The sequence below is a fragment of the Oncorhynchus gorbuscha genome, linkage group LG14 (genome assembly GCF_021184085.1).
Source record: "Oncorhynchus gorbuscha isolate QuinsamMale2020 ecotype Even-year linkage group LG14, OgorEven_v1.0, whole genome shotgun sequence".
Lineage (NCBI taxonomy): Eukaryota > Metazoa > Chordata > Actinopteri > Salmoniformes > Salmonidae > Oncorhynchus > Oncorhynchus gorbuscha.
The window spans coordinates 71662558-71679046 of NC_060186.1; the positions used below are offsets into that span (position 1 = coordinate 71662558).

At 44.6% G+C, this 16489-nt stretch overlaps 1 protein-coding gene across 1 annotated transcript in view; it reads left to right on the plus strand.

Moving 5' to 3' along the window:
* LOC123995379 (alpha-(1,6)-fucosyltransferase-like) overlaps positions 1 to 16489 on the plus strand; it is a 207580-nt gene that overhangs the window by 174896 nt on the left and 16195 nt on the right. Inside the window, exon 6 of the mRNA XM_046298936.1 lies at positions 13324 to 13561. Coding sequence (XP_046154892.1) covers positions 13324 to 13561 — 238 coding nt within the window. The remainder of the gene's footprint in view (positions 1 to 13323; positions 13562 to 16489) is intronic.

Genomic DNA, 16489 nt, shown 5'->3' on the forward strand with positions numbered 1-16489 from the left:
GATCTTATGTACCTTGTAAATAGGTGCGCTCTCGACAAGGACGGGAGGGGGGAGGGAAGACGAACGGGGTGCGAAGAAAGGGCTTAACACAGGAGACATGGAAGACAGGATGGACGCGACGAAGATGTCGCGGAAGAAGCAGTCGCACAGCGACAGGATTGACGACCTGGGAGACACGGAACGGACCAATGAACCGCGGAGTCAACTTACGAGAAGCTGTCGTAAGAGGAAGGTTGCGAGTGGAAAGCCACACTCTCTGGCCGCAACAATACCTAGGACTCTTAATCCTGCGTTTATTGGCGGCTCTCACAGTCTGTGCCCTGTAGCGGCAAAGTGCAGACCTCACCCTCCTCCAGGTGCGCTCACAACGTTGGACAAACGCTTGAGCGGAGGGAACGCTGGACTCGGCAAGCTGGGAAGAGAATAGAGGAGGCTGGTAACCCAGACTACTCTGAAACGGAGATAACCCGGTAGCAGACGAAGGAAGCAAGTTGTGAGCGTATTCTGCCCAGGGAGCTGTTCTGCCCAAGACGCAGGGTTTCTGAAAGAAAGGCTGCGTAGTATGCGACCAATCGTCTGATTGGCCCTCTCTGCTTGACCGTTAGACTGGGGATGAAACCCGGAAGAGAGACTGACGGACGCACCAATCAAACGACAGAACTCCCTCCAAAACTGTGACGTGAATTGCGGGCCTCTGTCTGAAACGGCGTCTAACGGGAGGCCATGAATTCTGAACACATTCTCGATAATGATTTGTGCCGTCTCCTTAGCGGAAGGAAGTTTAGCGAGGGGAATGAAATGTGCCGCCTTAGAGAACCTATCGACAACCGTAAGAATCACAGTCTTCCCCGCAGACAAAGGCAGACCGGTAATGAAGTCTAGGGCGATGTGAGACCATGGTCGAGAAGGAATGGGGAGCGGTCTGAGACGACCGGCAGGAGGAGAGTTACCCGACTTAGTCTGCGCGCAGTCCGAACAAGCAGCCACGAAACGGCGCGTGTCACGCTCCTGAGTCGGCCACCAAAAGCGCTGGCGAATAGACGCAAGAGTGCCTCGAACACCGGGATGACCAGCTAACTTGGCAGAGTGAGCCCACTGAAGAACAGCCAGACGAGTGGAAACAGGAACGAAAAGGAGGTTACTAGGACAAGCGCGCGGCGACGCAGTGTGCGTGAGTGCTTGCTTAACCTGTCTTTCAATTCCCCAGACTGTCAACCCGACAACACGCCCATAAGGAAGAATCCCCTCGGGATCAGTAGAAGCCACAGAAGAACTAAACAGACGGGATAAGGCATCAGGCTTGGTGTTCTTGCTACCCGGACGGTAAGAAATCACAAACTCGAAACGAGCGAAAAACAACGCCCAACGAGCTTGACGGGCATTAAGTCGTTTGGCAGAACGGATGTACTCAAGGTTCTTATGGTCTGTCCAAACGACAAAAGGAACGGTCGCCCCCTCCAACCACTGTCGCCATTCGCCTAGGGCTAAGCGGATGGCGAGCAGTTCACGGTTACCCACATCATAGTTGCGCTCAGATGGCGACAGGCGATGAGAAAAATAAGCGCAAGGATGAACCTTATCGTCAGACTGGAAGCGCTGGGATAGAATGGCTCCCACGCCTACCTCTGAAGGTCAACCTCGACAATGAATTGTCTAGTGACGTCAGGAGTAACGAGGATAGGAGCGGACGTAAAACGTTCTTTTAGAAGATCAAAAGCTCCCTGGGCGGAACCGGACCACTTAAAACACGTCTTGACAGAAGTAAGAGCTGTGAGAGGGGCAGCAACTTGACCGAAATTACGAATGAAACGCCGATAGAAATTAGCGAAACCTAAAAAGCGCTGCAACTCGACACGTGACCTTGGAACGGGCCAATCACTGACAGCTTGGACCTTAGCGGAATCCATCTGAATGCCTTCAGCGGAAATAACGGAACCGAGAAAAGTAACGGAGGAGACATGAAAAGAACACTTCTCAGCCTTTACGTAGAGACAATTCTCTAAAAGGCGCTGTAGAACACGTCGAACGTGCTGAACATGAATCTCGAGTGACGGTGAAAAAATCAGGATATCGTCAAGATAGACAAAAACAAAGATGTTCAGCATGTCTCTCAGAACATCATTAACTAATGCCTGAAAAACAGCTGGCGCATTGGCGAGACCAAACGGCAGAACCCGGTACTCAAAATGCCCTAACGGAGTGTTAAACGCCGTTTTCCACTCGTCCCCCTCTCTGATGCGCACGAGATGGTAAGCGTTACGAAGGTCCAACTTAGTAAAGCACCTGGCTCCCTGCAGAATCTCGAAGGCTGATGACATAAGGGGAAGCGGATAACGATTCTTAACCGTTATGTCATTCAGCCCTCGATAATCCACGCAGGGGCGCAGAGTACCGTCCTTCTTCTTAACAAAAAAGAACCCCGCCCCGGCTAGAGGAAGAAGGCACTATGGTACCGGCGTCAAGAGACACAGATAAATAATCCTCGTGAGCCTTACGTTCGGGAGCCGACAGAGAGTATAGTCTACCCCGAGGAGGAGTGGTCCCCGGAAGGAGATCAATACTACAATCATACGACCGGTGAGGAGGAAGGGAGTTGGCTCGGGACCGACTGAAGACCGTGCGCAGATCATGATATTCCTCCGGCACTCCTGTCAAATCGCCAGGTTCCTCCTGAGAAGTGGGGACAGAAGAAATGGGAGGGATGGCAGACATTAAGCACTTCACATGACAAGATACGTTCCAGGATAGGATAGAATTACAAGACCAATTAATAGAAGGATTATGACATACTAGCCAGGGATGACCCAAAACAACAGGTGTGAAAGGTGAATGAAAAATCAAAAAAGAAATAGTCTCACTGTGGTTACCAGATACTGTGAGAGTTAAAGGTAGTGTCTCAAATTTGATACTGGGAAGATGACTACCATCTAAGGCAAACATGGGCGTAGGCTTGTCTAACTGTCTGAAAGGAATGTTATGTTTCCGAACCCATGCTTCGTCCATGAAACAACCCTCAGCCCCAGAGTCAATCAAGGCACTGCATGTAGCACCCGAACCGGTCCAGCGTAGATGGACCGACATAGTAGTACAAGATCTAGATGAAGAGACCTGAGTAGTAGCGCTCACCAGTAGCCCTCCGCTTACTGATGGGCTCTGGCCTCTTACTGGACATGAATTAACAAAATGTCCATCAAATCCGCAATAGAGGCACAGGCGGTTGGTGATCCTCCGTTCCCTCTCCTTAGTCGAGATGCGAATCCCTCCCAGCTGCATGGGCTCAGTCTCAGAGCCAGAGGAGGGAGATGGTTGCGATGCGGAGCAGGGAAACACCGTTGATGCGAGCTCTCTTCCACGAGCCTGGTGACGAAGATCTACCCGTCGTTCTATGCGGATGGCGAGAGCAATCAAAGAGTCCACACAGGAAGGAACCTCCCGAGAGAGAATCTCATCTTTGACCACTGTGTGGAGTCCCTCCAGAAAACGAGCGAGCAGCGCCGGCTCGTTCCAGTCACTAGAGGCAGCAAGAGTACGAAACTCTATAGAGTAATCCGTTATGGATCGATCACCTTGGCATAGGGAAGCCAGGACCCTAGAAGCCTCCCCACCAAAAACTGAACGGTCAAAAACCCGAATCATCTCCTCTTTAAAGTTCTGGTAATTGTTAGAACAATCAGCCCTTGCCTCCCAGATAGCTGTGCCCCACTCTCGGGCCCGGCCAGTAAGGAGTGAAATGACGTAAGCAACCCGAGCTCTCTCTCTAGAGTATGTGTTGGGTTGGAGAGAGAACACAATCTCACACTGGGTGAGAAAGGAGCGGCACTCAGTGGGCTGCCCGGAGTAGCAAGGTGGGTTATTAACCCTAGGTTCTGGAGGCTCGGCAGGCCAGGAAGTAACAGGTGGCACGAGACGAAGACTCTGGAACTGTCCAGAGAGGTCGGAAACCTGAGCGGCCAGGTTCTCCACGGCATGGCGAGCAGCAGACAATTCCTGCTCGTGTCTGCCGAGCATGGCGCCTTGGATCTCGACGGCAGTGTTACGAGCGTCTGTAGTCGCTGGGTCCATTCCTCGGTCGGATCCTTCTGTCATGCAGGTGAATGAGGACCCAAAAGCGACTTGGCGAAAACAGAGTATTTAATCCAGAATAAACTTTACAAAACAAAAAGCATAATACTACACGTAAAGACAAGAACAGACTGGAGACTTGATCGAGAACTGCAGGTTGCCTCGGGAAGGCACTTGAACCTAGCAGACTCAGACACCTGCTCACCACGCAGCATCTGAGGGAAACACGACACGACAGGGCAAAACATTGACACAGCACGGTGAATTATAAATGAGGATCCGACAGGGCAGGTACGGGAAACAAGGAGTGAAATAGGGACTCTAATCAGGGAAAAGGATCGGGAACAGGTGTGGGAAGACTAAATGATGATTAGGGGAATAGGAACAGCTGGGAGCAGGAACGGAATGATAGAGAGAAGAGAGAGCGAGAGAGTGAGAGAGGGAGGGGGAGAGAGAGGGATAGAAAGAGGGAAAGAACCTAATAAGACCAGCAGAGGGAAACGAATAGAATGGGAAGCACAGGGACAAGACAAGATAATAAATGACAAAACATGACAAAATCAATTGCTTCCTTAAAAACATTAAATATAAATTCAATAATATCCTCCTGGAAATATTTATAGAATGAACTGATTATGCCATCATTCCCTGGAGATTTGTTCTCTTAACTTGTTGATACATTTTTTTATTTCATTGATATAAATAATTTAATCACAAGACTTTTGGAAGTCTTCATTATTGATAGTCAATTATTGACTGTCGGGACATGTCCTTGTTACTCCAAGTGAATTCCTTTTTATCAGGATATTTATATCAACTAATCCAAGACCAGGATTATTAACCTCAGGATTAACTATGCTGGATCTGTTAGGGGGGGGATATCTGTCAATCATCACATTAGATGCAGAATTCAAATCTCCACCTAAGATAGTTTTGATATCCTGAAATACACCTATAACTCTATTAAATTCTTCTTCAAATTCTTGAAATAATATCCTGTTGTTTTGTTTGTTGTTGGATGCATAAATATTCCCAAATAAAAACATTTCACTGTTGAAATACTGTTAAAAATAACCTACGTCCAGAGTGGTGAGTCTTACGACTGCTGACCTTCCCTTTAAATGAGCCTCTTAAAACTGCTACACCTGCGGAGTGGTTGTTGCCATATGATAACCAGATATCGTTACCCAATTGATTTTTCCAAAAAGATAGATCGGAAGAACAAGCATGAGTCACTTGCAAAAAGTAAAAGTCTGGATTAAACCGTTTTCAATACAGGAACATAGCCTTGCGCTTGAGTAAATTACGAATAGCCCTGACATTAATTGAACAAAGAGATAAAGACATAAACTTCAACCAACAACCTTGTTATGCCAATATAAGCTTTTCCTAAGGAAATGTAACTCAAAAGGGTTTCCATCCCATTATTAACCTCTCCAACAAAAAACACAAGCAAATATTGGTCATACAGTTACCAAAGTATTCTTATGTCTACAAGGGGTAGACATTGTGTAGACTTTAGTTATTCACCTATAGTTAGTTACTCACCTATAATTAGTGTTTAGTTATTCACCTATAGTTAGTTACTCACCTATAATTAGGGTTTAGTTATTCACCTATAGTTAGTTACTCACCTATAATTAGTGTTTAGTTATTCACCTATAGTTAGTTACTCACCTATAATTAGGGTTTAGTTATTCACCTATAGTTAGTTACTCACCTATAATTAGTGTTTAGTTATTCACCTATAGTTAGTTATTCACCTATAGTTAGTTACTCACCTATAATTAGGGTTTAGTTATTCACCTATAGTTAGTGTTTAGTTTACCAGTTCTCGGGTCAGCCTTCTCTCATTCAAGTGTTTGTGTACATTTTTATAATAAAAAGCTGCTATTCACCTTGGCCTGACAGTTCGGTCCGAGTTGGACTCTTGCTCTCACTCGAATGTTCTGATTTGGCCGCATTTCTTTCCCAACGATGATCACTCTCGCATCGATAAAAATATTCAGTTTTCCCTGCCTTTCGAGCTGCAGACACCATCGGCCACAGTTTCTCTCTCGTCACTTTGTCTGCTGAGGTCAGATCCTCCGTGAACCTCAATTTTTGCTTGATGGGAAATTCACAAAGCTTTGCTCGCCTCCAAAGAAGATCCCCTGTAGATCTGTTGGTGAACCGGATGATGGTTGTCCTCGGTCTCTTGTCATGATCATTGACTCTTCCCAAACGATGGACGATGTCTACGTTTTCCTGAAGTTAGGCTTTCGATTTGGGAATGACAGCTCCACAGATGTCAACAGCTCTGCATTTGATGTCCTCACCCGCCTGCCTTGGAATTCCATGGAGCCTCAGGTTCCACCTGCGCTGGTATCTCTCCGCCTCATTCACCTTTTGCTCGAGTTCAGACACCTTCTTTTCATTTTCCTGGCAGATAACTTCACCTTTCTTCATGTCACTTTTGAGGGTTTTCACTTCTCCAAAGATAAAGTCAACAGACTTTTTATGTCCTCAATTTTCATCATATTCTCCCTAACCATGACCTCCAAGCCATTTTCCCTTCCATCTATCTTTGCTGTCAAAAGCATTACAATATTGTTTTGCATCTCAAGAAGTGACAAACCCTCTTGGCCTCTCATCTTTTTCCCCTGGGGCTTGACTAGAGTGCCGGGGTCGTACGGTAAATACCTGAGCTGGGGACTGGAGGGGGGCAGGTTGTGAGCATTGTTGTCCATACTCCCCACATTTTCATCACCCATTGCAGTATTTCCCCGAACAGTGAAATTCTGAAGTGGAGTACCCAAAATCATACTATCTTTTGTGGTTAACTGTCCATTTGACAATCTCTCAATTTCTTTCCTTTTGGTTCTGGTCGTGGCAGTTTCCATGTACGTTCGACAAGCTAGTTTTTGAGCTAGCTAGTTTATCAGGCTAACTTAGTTTTAGAGGTGAATAACTTGCAGAAAGTAATCAATTACTTTGGTAAATAAACTAAACCATATTCATACAGGGTTTATGCCCGTAGAAATAATCCAATGGTCATAATTGGGTAAGGAAATCCAATAATTCCTTCAGCTACCAAAACATATGATCTGCACTGAACGCCATCTTGCGCACGCCATCTAGCTAGCAAGCTATATGTCTTAAGATAAAGTGTACTGTTAGCTAGCTAGCTAACGTTAGCTGGCTGGCTCCCTAGCTGACGTTATTATTAGTTTCCCAGAGCCGTGTGCTGTTCTAGTTAGAGCCTAATGTTAGCTAGCTAACATTGAACATGGTTGGTTAGCTCCCAGCACTGTGCCATTGTTGGCATTGTTTATTGTTTAACTAGCTAACGTTGGCTTGCTCGTTAGCTAACGTTATGTGATGTATGTACAACACCTGTTGAATATAGCTGGTGTCAGTGAACGTCTGCAAAAAAGCACAATGAAATTGTTGCCAGCTGAGCTGGTTAGGCTGTGTTCATGTTATCCAGAGGTAAGCAAATTATCAGCTAGAGCATCAAGTGTTTTCTCAAAAGTGAGTTTATAAATTGATCAACTTTCAAAGCAGCATTGTCCCTCAAATGCAGTGTTTGATATACCATTTTGTAGCTTCGAGTCTATACTTCTATATAAGGTCAAAAACATCATTTCTAATTTTGCTACAAAAGACCGAATCCAGGTGTTGAGTAACATTTTATATTGACATTTCAGTAATTCGGCAGACACTCTTATCCAGTTACTTAAAGTTAATGCATTCATCTTAAGATAGCTAGGTGGGACAATCACATACCTCAGGGATAGTAAGTACACTTTTCCTTAATGAAGTAGTTATCATCAAAGTCACAGCTGGAAGGGCGAGTTCAGTGCAGGTGTTGATTCAGGAAACTATTAAAAAATATATATTATTATTATATTTCTGGGTTTGGGGTGAGGGGGATTATTTCAAATACGCTTTTAAGAGGTAGGGTTTCAGGTACTTCTCTAAGATGTGCAGGCAGTCTGTTGTCCTAGCTTCAGGGGGAAGCTGGTTCCACCATTGGGTTGACAGGACAGGGAAGAGCTTGGGCTGAGTGGGAACTGCCCTGCCGTAGGGATAGTAGGGCAAAGAGACCCGAGGTGGCAGGACGAAGAGCTCAGGTTGGGATGTTAGGGTTTGAGCATAGCTTGAATGTAGGAAGGGGCAGTTCCTCTTGCTGCCTCGTAGTCACTACAGAAGGTAGTGAGTACTGCCCAGTACATCACTGGAGCCAAACTCCGGGTTTGAGGTGGGGCTGTACGTTGCTGGGCCTTGCAGCATTAATGAGCCTTGGTGTTTGATGAAGACAGCCAGAATGAGTGTGGCTTGATGGAGACGCCATGGCTAACAGCTGCTGTCACCATCGCTGAGGGATCAAAGAGCTCCACCGGCCGCCATCCCTAATTCATTACTCACACACATACTTCAGAGCCGCACACGCACACACCCAGTACCCCCTCCAATGTCAGCCTTCTACTTTTTTTTTTTACAGTGCCTCATCAGTTCTGAGTATAGGTCATGCAGTAGATTAGTCCCCCCCCCCCCGCTGTCTCTCTCCCCCCCTCTGTCTCTCTCCCCCTGACTCTCTCTCTCTCTCTCTCCCTGTCTCTCTCCCTCTCCCTGTATGTCCCCATCTCTCTCCTTTACTCACTGTGAACACACACACACATTTTCAATCTACTGTATTACAGTCTACTACGGCTTTTGAAGGACTACTTAAACTATGGTAGTAAGTGGGAGCCTTTTTTGTATTCCACCTGCCCTATAATTACCATTAAACTCTGTCTGCTGGCACTTCTGTATTGCATTAACCTATAATTTTAAAAGGAACCAAAGTAGTTCAGAGCTTGTACTCTTATGGTTGTTTGTCGTTCTCATTTAACACCATGCTCTGAAAGAGGTGCTCTGGGGCTCGCTGGTGTAAAGCTGCCATTCAAGTCTTTGTTGTCGAGACTCGAGACAACACACCAGATTATTAGCATGTATATCAACCGTAATTGTTCTACCTATGGGGCCAATGCGGATAATACAGGAGCAAAATATCACAAATGCACACATGCATGCAGGCACACACACGCACACATACACAATCACACAAACACATGTGCACGCACGCACACACGATTCCTCATAGTGGCTTGTTTGTTCCTTGTGTTGTTCACGTTATTATTGAACACTTATTAATGAACGTCGGCGCAATTACGTTTTGAACATTAAGGAACGTTAGCTCTCTTCTAGGTTTTAAACAGACAAGCATTGTGATATGTTAGCACTTGCCAGATGCCATTTGAGCCTTGATAACTGCCAAATATATACAGCTTTGACAACCTAATGAGTGAAATATTCGCATTGCTTCTGAAACTTATATTTAATTGTTTGTTCAGGTGAAGACTCTGGAGCTGACTGGCGACGACATTTGGTGAAGATGCCGGTTCGACAAACAATTGCTTATTACTCCTGAAATCCTAGATTAAACTACCATGATCTGTAATTGTCTCTTTTATACGTGGACATGATTTTTGTTGGTGAAAGGGATGAACATGGCATTGCTAGCTGGCTTCTGACTTATTCATCCTACTTTACTAACAACTGGCAAACTGTATCAGGCAGCTTTAGATGCGAGGGGAAAAACGAATAGCTAGCTATATTTGCTAAGCTATCCCTCTGATTGAGAAAGTTTATTTAAAAAATGCCATTAGCTAGCTAGCTAGATTGAAACTGATGGAGGAAATTTAGATACCGTTTCCTAACTCTCACCACCAGTCTGAGTACACCACCTCAGCTAGCTAAGTGGACTGTAGATAGATTTCCAGAAAATAACAACTATATACTTGCTAGCTATAATGCTGACTATTTTGAAAACTTGTTGTCAAACTACTTTGTTCTCCTGACTGTGTATTGATGCACTGGGGACTGAAGAAGTTGACATTTCACCGCAAATAGGCTGTTGTTTTGGTATAATTTGTCTGAATAGGCTCGTGCCCACTTACATTACTGTTCCATTAGTTAGTGACTGACTAGGATAATTCTTATTCATGTTTTAGGTATTGTTGAATTAGAAAGCAGCATGCAGACATAACAGGGCTCGTATACACGAAGCATCTCAGAAGAGGAGAACTGATTTTAGAATCAGTTTTGCCTTTTATATCACAATGAATGTTTACATTGACAAGGGGGAGCTGATCCTACATCTCTATTCCAACTCTGAAGACGCTTTGGGAAGAAAGCTGTGACCCAATACTTTGCACAGCTGTCTTTCATAATAATAATAATAATATATGCCATTTAGCAGACGCTTTTATCCAAAGCGACTTACAGTCATGTGTGCATACACTCTACGTATGGGTGGTCCCGGGAATCAAACCCACTACCCTGGCGTTACAAGCGCCATGCTCTACCAACTGAGCTACAGAAGGACCACCACAGGACCCTAGGGGTATTACAGTCAATGTTTATTACCTGGACATTTGTCTGTGCATTTTCATTCCATGACACTAACAAAAGAGTTGAATTGTTCAGCAACATGTGCAGTGAACATGGCTTTGGTGATGAAAGGTACATAATGCATTTGTCATCTCCCTAGCAAGCCACTGCATGCTGTGACCTGGGCATGGATGGTGGCACACATCTTCTTCAAGCTTTCTGACTGAATACTTGTGTCTTTAGTAGTTCCAGAAGCAAGGGCCTTACCTAGGAGCACAGCAACAGTCTCTCTTTCAGTCTCACAGTCATTCTGTCAACATGTACAGTATGTAACCACTCAAATTCATACAAACTGCTACGGATGCAAATACCGACTTATCACTTTGTCCCATTCTTTAATCTTGTCAGAGATATATATTTTAGCTGAGACACCTGTATGATATACATGAATTAGAAATGTATTCAGTTTGGACATGACTTATTTTAGATCTTTTAAATAATACGTGTATTTGTCTGGATGTTTACATAAGTTAATACAAATGTAAAAACCAACAACAAACATGCTATGAAAAAGTTATTGTTTTGTAATCTTTTTTTATTTACAATTTTTTTAAATATACATACAAATCATACAATACATACATACAAAACTATAGCATTTGTTCTTACCCAATATGTGGCCGTTGAAAGTCTGAGGATAGCTGGCAACAGGGTGGCAGGTTTGTTGAGCTCCGTAGCCCAGCAGACTCACCTAGACGAAAGGGGGATGGACACATGTTAGTTTTGATAAATGTCTGAAAGACTTTTACAGGGGGGAGAGAACATGAGTTGGAGTGAGTACAGTCAATCCAATCCAACCATTTGCCCTTGATAATATACTAGCATCACACAAGCAGACTGCCATAGTGAAGGAGGTTTACACAGTGCATCAACTATACCACTATGAGTGGAGCTTACTTCTCTGTGCTCTGGAGAGGTCGCAGGTAGTTGGTTAGAAGGCTCTGAAGAGGTCGCAGGTAGTTGGTTAGAAGGCTCTGGAGATCCTTGGACCAGTCTGCTTCTGTAGCACCTGGAGAGAGAGAGATAGAGGTAGTGAGTGTGCTTTAAAGAGAGCCCTCACCCCTGACCCACCCCTGGCCAAGAGCTTCCTGCCCAAACCTCTAATCGTAGTCTCTCTAACAGGGAGTTACCCCAGGAGTAGACTGTTGTATGGCGCACAGGGCTTATCCACGTCTTATGAGTATAGTATTAGCTCTTGAAATTGTATAATACATTTAAAGGAACAAATGATATCATGACATACAGTGCTCCATGTTCCTGCTGATAGCAAGCCTCAACCTGGATACATGATTCATGCTTGCAAATGACAACAGATTGGTCAGCACCAGTTACCACAGTCACAATGTTATACATCCTATTTCTATAATGTATCTTCTTAAAATCGGATTTTAAACCTAATCCTAACAACACTGTTAAATTAAGACCAAAAGGCAAATGTTTGTTTTCTAGAATTTTTACGATTTGGATGTAGCAACTAGTGGAAACCCAACAGAGTGATACAAATATACTGTAACGACCCTTGGTTTATAAACGCGGATATCGACTCTGCCGTTTAAACACGCGTTTGCAGCACAGTCGACAGCGCGCCGGACCCTCCTTTCAAAGAGCGCGTCCTCGCGCCAGCTTGTGACTCTCCGTCTTGCAGGAACGCGCTCACCGGCCAAGCACACCCACTGTCGTGGATGCAAGGTCCGAACACTTCTGACACCAGTGTAATGAAACAAGGTAGAGAGCAGGTCTCGAACCCTCGACCTTCTAGCCCGAGGTCCTGCGCGCTATCGACAGTACCGCGCGCTATCGACAGTGCCGCAAAAGCAAGCTCGGGCTGCAGTCGATTTCCGCGCTTATACAATATACGTACCATGACGTGATAATGCTTACGACAAATTACATGGCACCCATGTGAATGTATAGCTATTATTTATATTATGGCATCACGTACAGTATAATTTCACTAACACTTGCAATCTCGATTTATGCCATCATGACATCAACAACAACATGCTCATTATTTGACTATAGTTAGCTGCTAGCTTAGCCAGATGCAGCCTGTGAGGCCGGGCAAATTTTGGGGCCAAAATGATTCAAAGAAGGTGAAAAACCTGGGTAGAGTAGCTAGTGTAGCCGATGTGAAATTGCTAGCTCGGAGGTGCGCGCTAGTGGCGTGTCACTACCAAAGTCGTGGTTCCCTTTGCTCTGCAAGGGCCGCAGCTTTTGTGGAGCGATGGGTGACGATGCTTCAAGGGTGACTGTTGACGTGTGGAGAGCGTCACTGGTTCGCGCCCAGGTCGGGGCGAGGGGACGGACGTAAAATCTATACTGTTACACTAGCAAGCTCGTGAAACATGGCGTTTAAAGTTGGCACTGTGTCATATTGTGATTTAAAGGTGGCATGGGGTCTCATCTTGATTTAAAGGTGACATGGTGTCACCTCGTGATTGTAAGGTGGCATGGTGAACTGCCATGATTTAAAGGTGGGCCAGTAAACTGTCACCGCGCTCTCTCTCTGTGTGTTTCTCTCTCAATTAAATTCAATTCAAGGGGCTTTATTGGCATTGGAAACATGTGTTAACATTGCCAAAGCAACTGAAGTTCCAATTTGTAAGTCGCTCTGGATAAGAGCGTCTGCTAAATGACTTAAATGTAAATGTAAGTAGATAATATAAAAAAGTGAAATAAACAATAAAAATGAACAGTAAACATTACACTCACATAAGCTCCAAAAGAATAAAGACATTACAAATGTTGTATTATGTATCTCTCTCTCTCCTCCCGCCTAACCAGAACCCCCAAGACTGCAGTAAGGCCAGGAAGCTGGTGTGTAACATCAACAAGGGCTGTGGCTACGGCTGTCAGCTGCACCACGTGGTCTACTGTTTCATGATCGCCTATGGCACACAGCGCACCCTCATCCTGGAGTCACACAACTGGCGCTACGCCACGGGCGGCTGGGAGACTGTCTTCCACCCCGTCAGCAACTCCTGTACTGAGCGTACCGGGGTGTCTACAGGGCACTGGTCAGGTAGGTACGGTGAGCACTGTCTGGTGAGTTGTGTATTTAGAGAGCTGGGCCCTGTTCTATATCTATGGTTGGGTCATTAAGGTTTCTGCATTATGATGCATTTACATGACACTAAAACATTCTATGGCAGCCATGTTAGCGCCCCATTAATATTACATCAGGAATATTTCAATAATGCTATGTAACTGAATTATTTGAATTAGAACAATATTCACAATTCTAAAAGTTGGCCCAACTCTCTAAATACATGGCTTTGGTGACCACTATCTATACCTCCTTGACCAGGCCTGGGCAATTCCAGTCCTCGGGGGCCTAATCGGTGTCCACTTTCCCCCCATCCCTAGCAAACACACTTGATTTAAACTAATTGCATTTTTAACTGAAAATCATGATTAGTTGATTATTGGAGTCAGGTGTGTTAGCTGGGTCTGGGGAAAAAGTGTGACACCAATCAGGCCCCTGAGGACTGGTGTTGCCCAGGCCTGTCCTAGACAGTGATCCTTACATCCATTGTCTTATGTCAGATAGCACATCGGTTCTGCCTGAACTGATCTGTCTCGTATCTTGCAAAGGGTCATGCGATAGATGGAAAGTAATCCGGCAACATGGGCTGCCGCAACATTAAAACATATTACCTACAGTAGGTAACATCATCTGCTGAACCCCATTTCTGCCTCAAAACTGTCTGATTAATCTAAGCTAAAACAATAAATATGTCAATAATGTTTATATTTTTTTGGTGAGGAAGTCGCCCCATTTTACACCTAGCTAAGGATTGTTGTGCTTCAATGAGCAGTATTTCTTAAGTTATGGACACAAAAGCTATCATGGATTTGTCCAACAGCTGAGCCAGTCACTGAAATCATCTTTGCCTGAAACAATGCTGCTAACAAACCATCTACCTACTTAGTGCTGCACACACAATGTTGAATCTTCCAACAAAAGCTAGCTAGCAAGCTACTGTAGCTAGTAGTGCTAATGCTTACATTATTGTGAGTTTTCATGAAGCAGCTGTTGTTCTGTCACGAGTCATTGCAGTAGCCTCCCAAATCAGCTGACCCAACAATCCGATCGCAGAGAAACTGATCTACGGACTGATTTCTGAAGACAACGTATATGTTTTATTGTCACATACACCGGAGAGTTGCGGTGAAATGTGTAGTTTTACAGGGTCAGCCATAGTAGTACGGCACCCCTGGAGCAAAGAAGTGCCTTGCACAGTCAGTTTCTCTGAACTTCAGGGTAATTTAAACTGGCCAAGCAAGCTTTTATGTTAGTGAAATCAGAGCTACATAACTAGCTAGCTATCTAGCTATGTCAGTAAGCTGGCTAGCTACAACAGTTAGCTACACAGGTGATTGGGTCACTGCACTGGCAAACAACGTCCTTAAACAGAATTTGTGCAGGAGATAGCTTTCAAGTGTTTTTTTTAATTGAAAACTATGAAATCACTGTCACAACATTTTTTATAATTTAGCTATCTAGTTTGTAATAATTTAGCGCAGTGATATCAAAAATGAGGAACTATGTTTCCATTTTTTGAATGGCGGATGAGTCCACAAGACAGATCGGATGAGAGACGAGAGTCACCGAGGGGTGAAGCCATCTGACGTGAGACAATGATGCTGTTTTAGTTATATGCACTGCAAAACCTGACAGTTTCACCCACACACTGAATGCTCCATCCAACCAAACATTGATCTCTCCACCCAACCAAACATTGACCGCTCCACCCAACCTAACATTGACCACTGCTGACCGGTCCACCCATAGACATGGTCTCAGCACCAGGGAAATGATAGGGGTTCAGACCGGTTGTCGAGACAAGCAATATTCTGTTTCATACATTTATTATAGGCTAGCTATTTTTTTCTCTTTCCTTTAATACTCTTCAGCTTCCTTGTCCCCCCCCATCTCCCCCCAAACACATACACACACGCATACACCCCTCTGCCTCTGGCTGCAACTATCTTAGACTTTCTTTTCCTATTTCTCTCGCCGTTCCCGTCTTCTTTTCCATATTGCATACCCTAATGCATGGCCTCCTTGCCTTCCTACCGATTGCCCCTGCTTGCTCTTTGTGTAGTGAGTTCATTTCACGGGTTCACCGCTTGTCTGACCTGGACCCATTAGGAGCTGAGGCACCAATAGAAAAATGTATTCTGGGTGAAATCTCATTTCCAATTGTGGCAAGATGTGTAGGCGTCTAACCCCCCCCCCCCCCCCGTTCAAACCTGCCATAGATGTTGTAAGCAAAGAGAAAGAGCTTGGGAAAAATGTTTCTGTTTAATATTTCATGCTTTTGCCAATTGATATTGAGCTCACGCTCCATGGTGTACACATGCCCCGAGGCCTTTTCCATTGTCTTTATTATTATTTTATTCCATTTACTCTTATTTTGAATGGCCATTTCTTTATGAGTAATTATACCATTTGTTTGACAGTCAGTGGCGTGTATTCATGGATGCCAAGGGAAACCAGTCTTCCCCCCCCCCCCCCCCCAAAAAACAAAATAAACATATACATTAATCAATTTAGTCTCTCTGTGTTTCATCATTTTCCTTCAATTCGCAAGAGGCTGAATGTATCTCACGGGAGAATCATCCAAGCGAGCAAAACAGCGCCCCTTTGTCACTGTATGTGTAGGCCATCTATCTGATGCTATCTGGTCCCAAAGAGTATGACATTGTTGTCACCCATACCAAGGGAAGCTAGTAAGAATTGGACTCCCTTCATAAATGATTTTAAAAATATAAGCCAATCAGCATTGAGCTAAACTGAGAGAGCTCAACTGTGAATGGTCCTGGCGCACCAAAAAAAAAGTGTCAAGGGAAGCCAGTTTGGATTTGGCATCAATCCAATGAAATATGTCATTGACACAAACAACTTGAATTGTTGCATCTCGTTGTGTTGTTGTCCAGTGGTTAG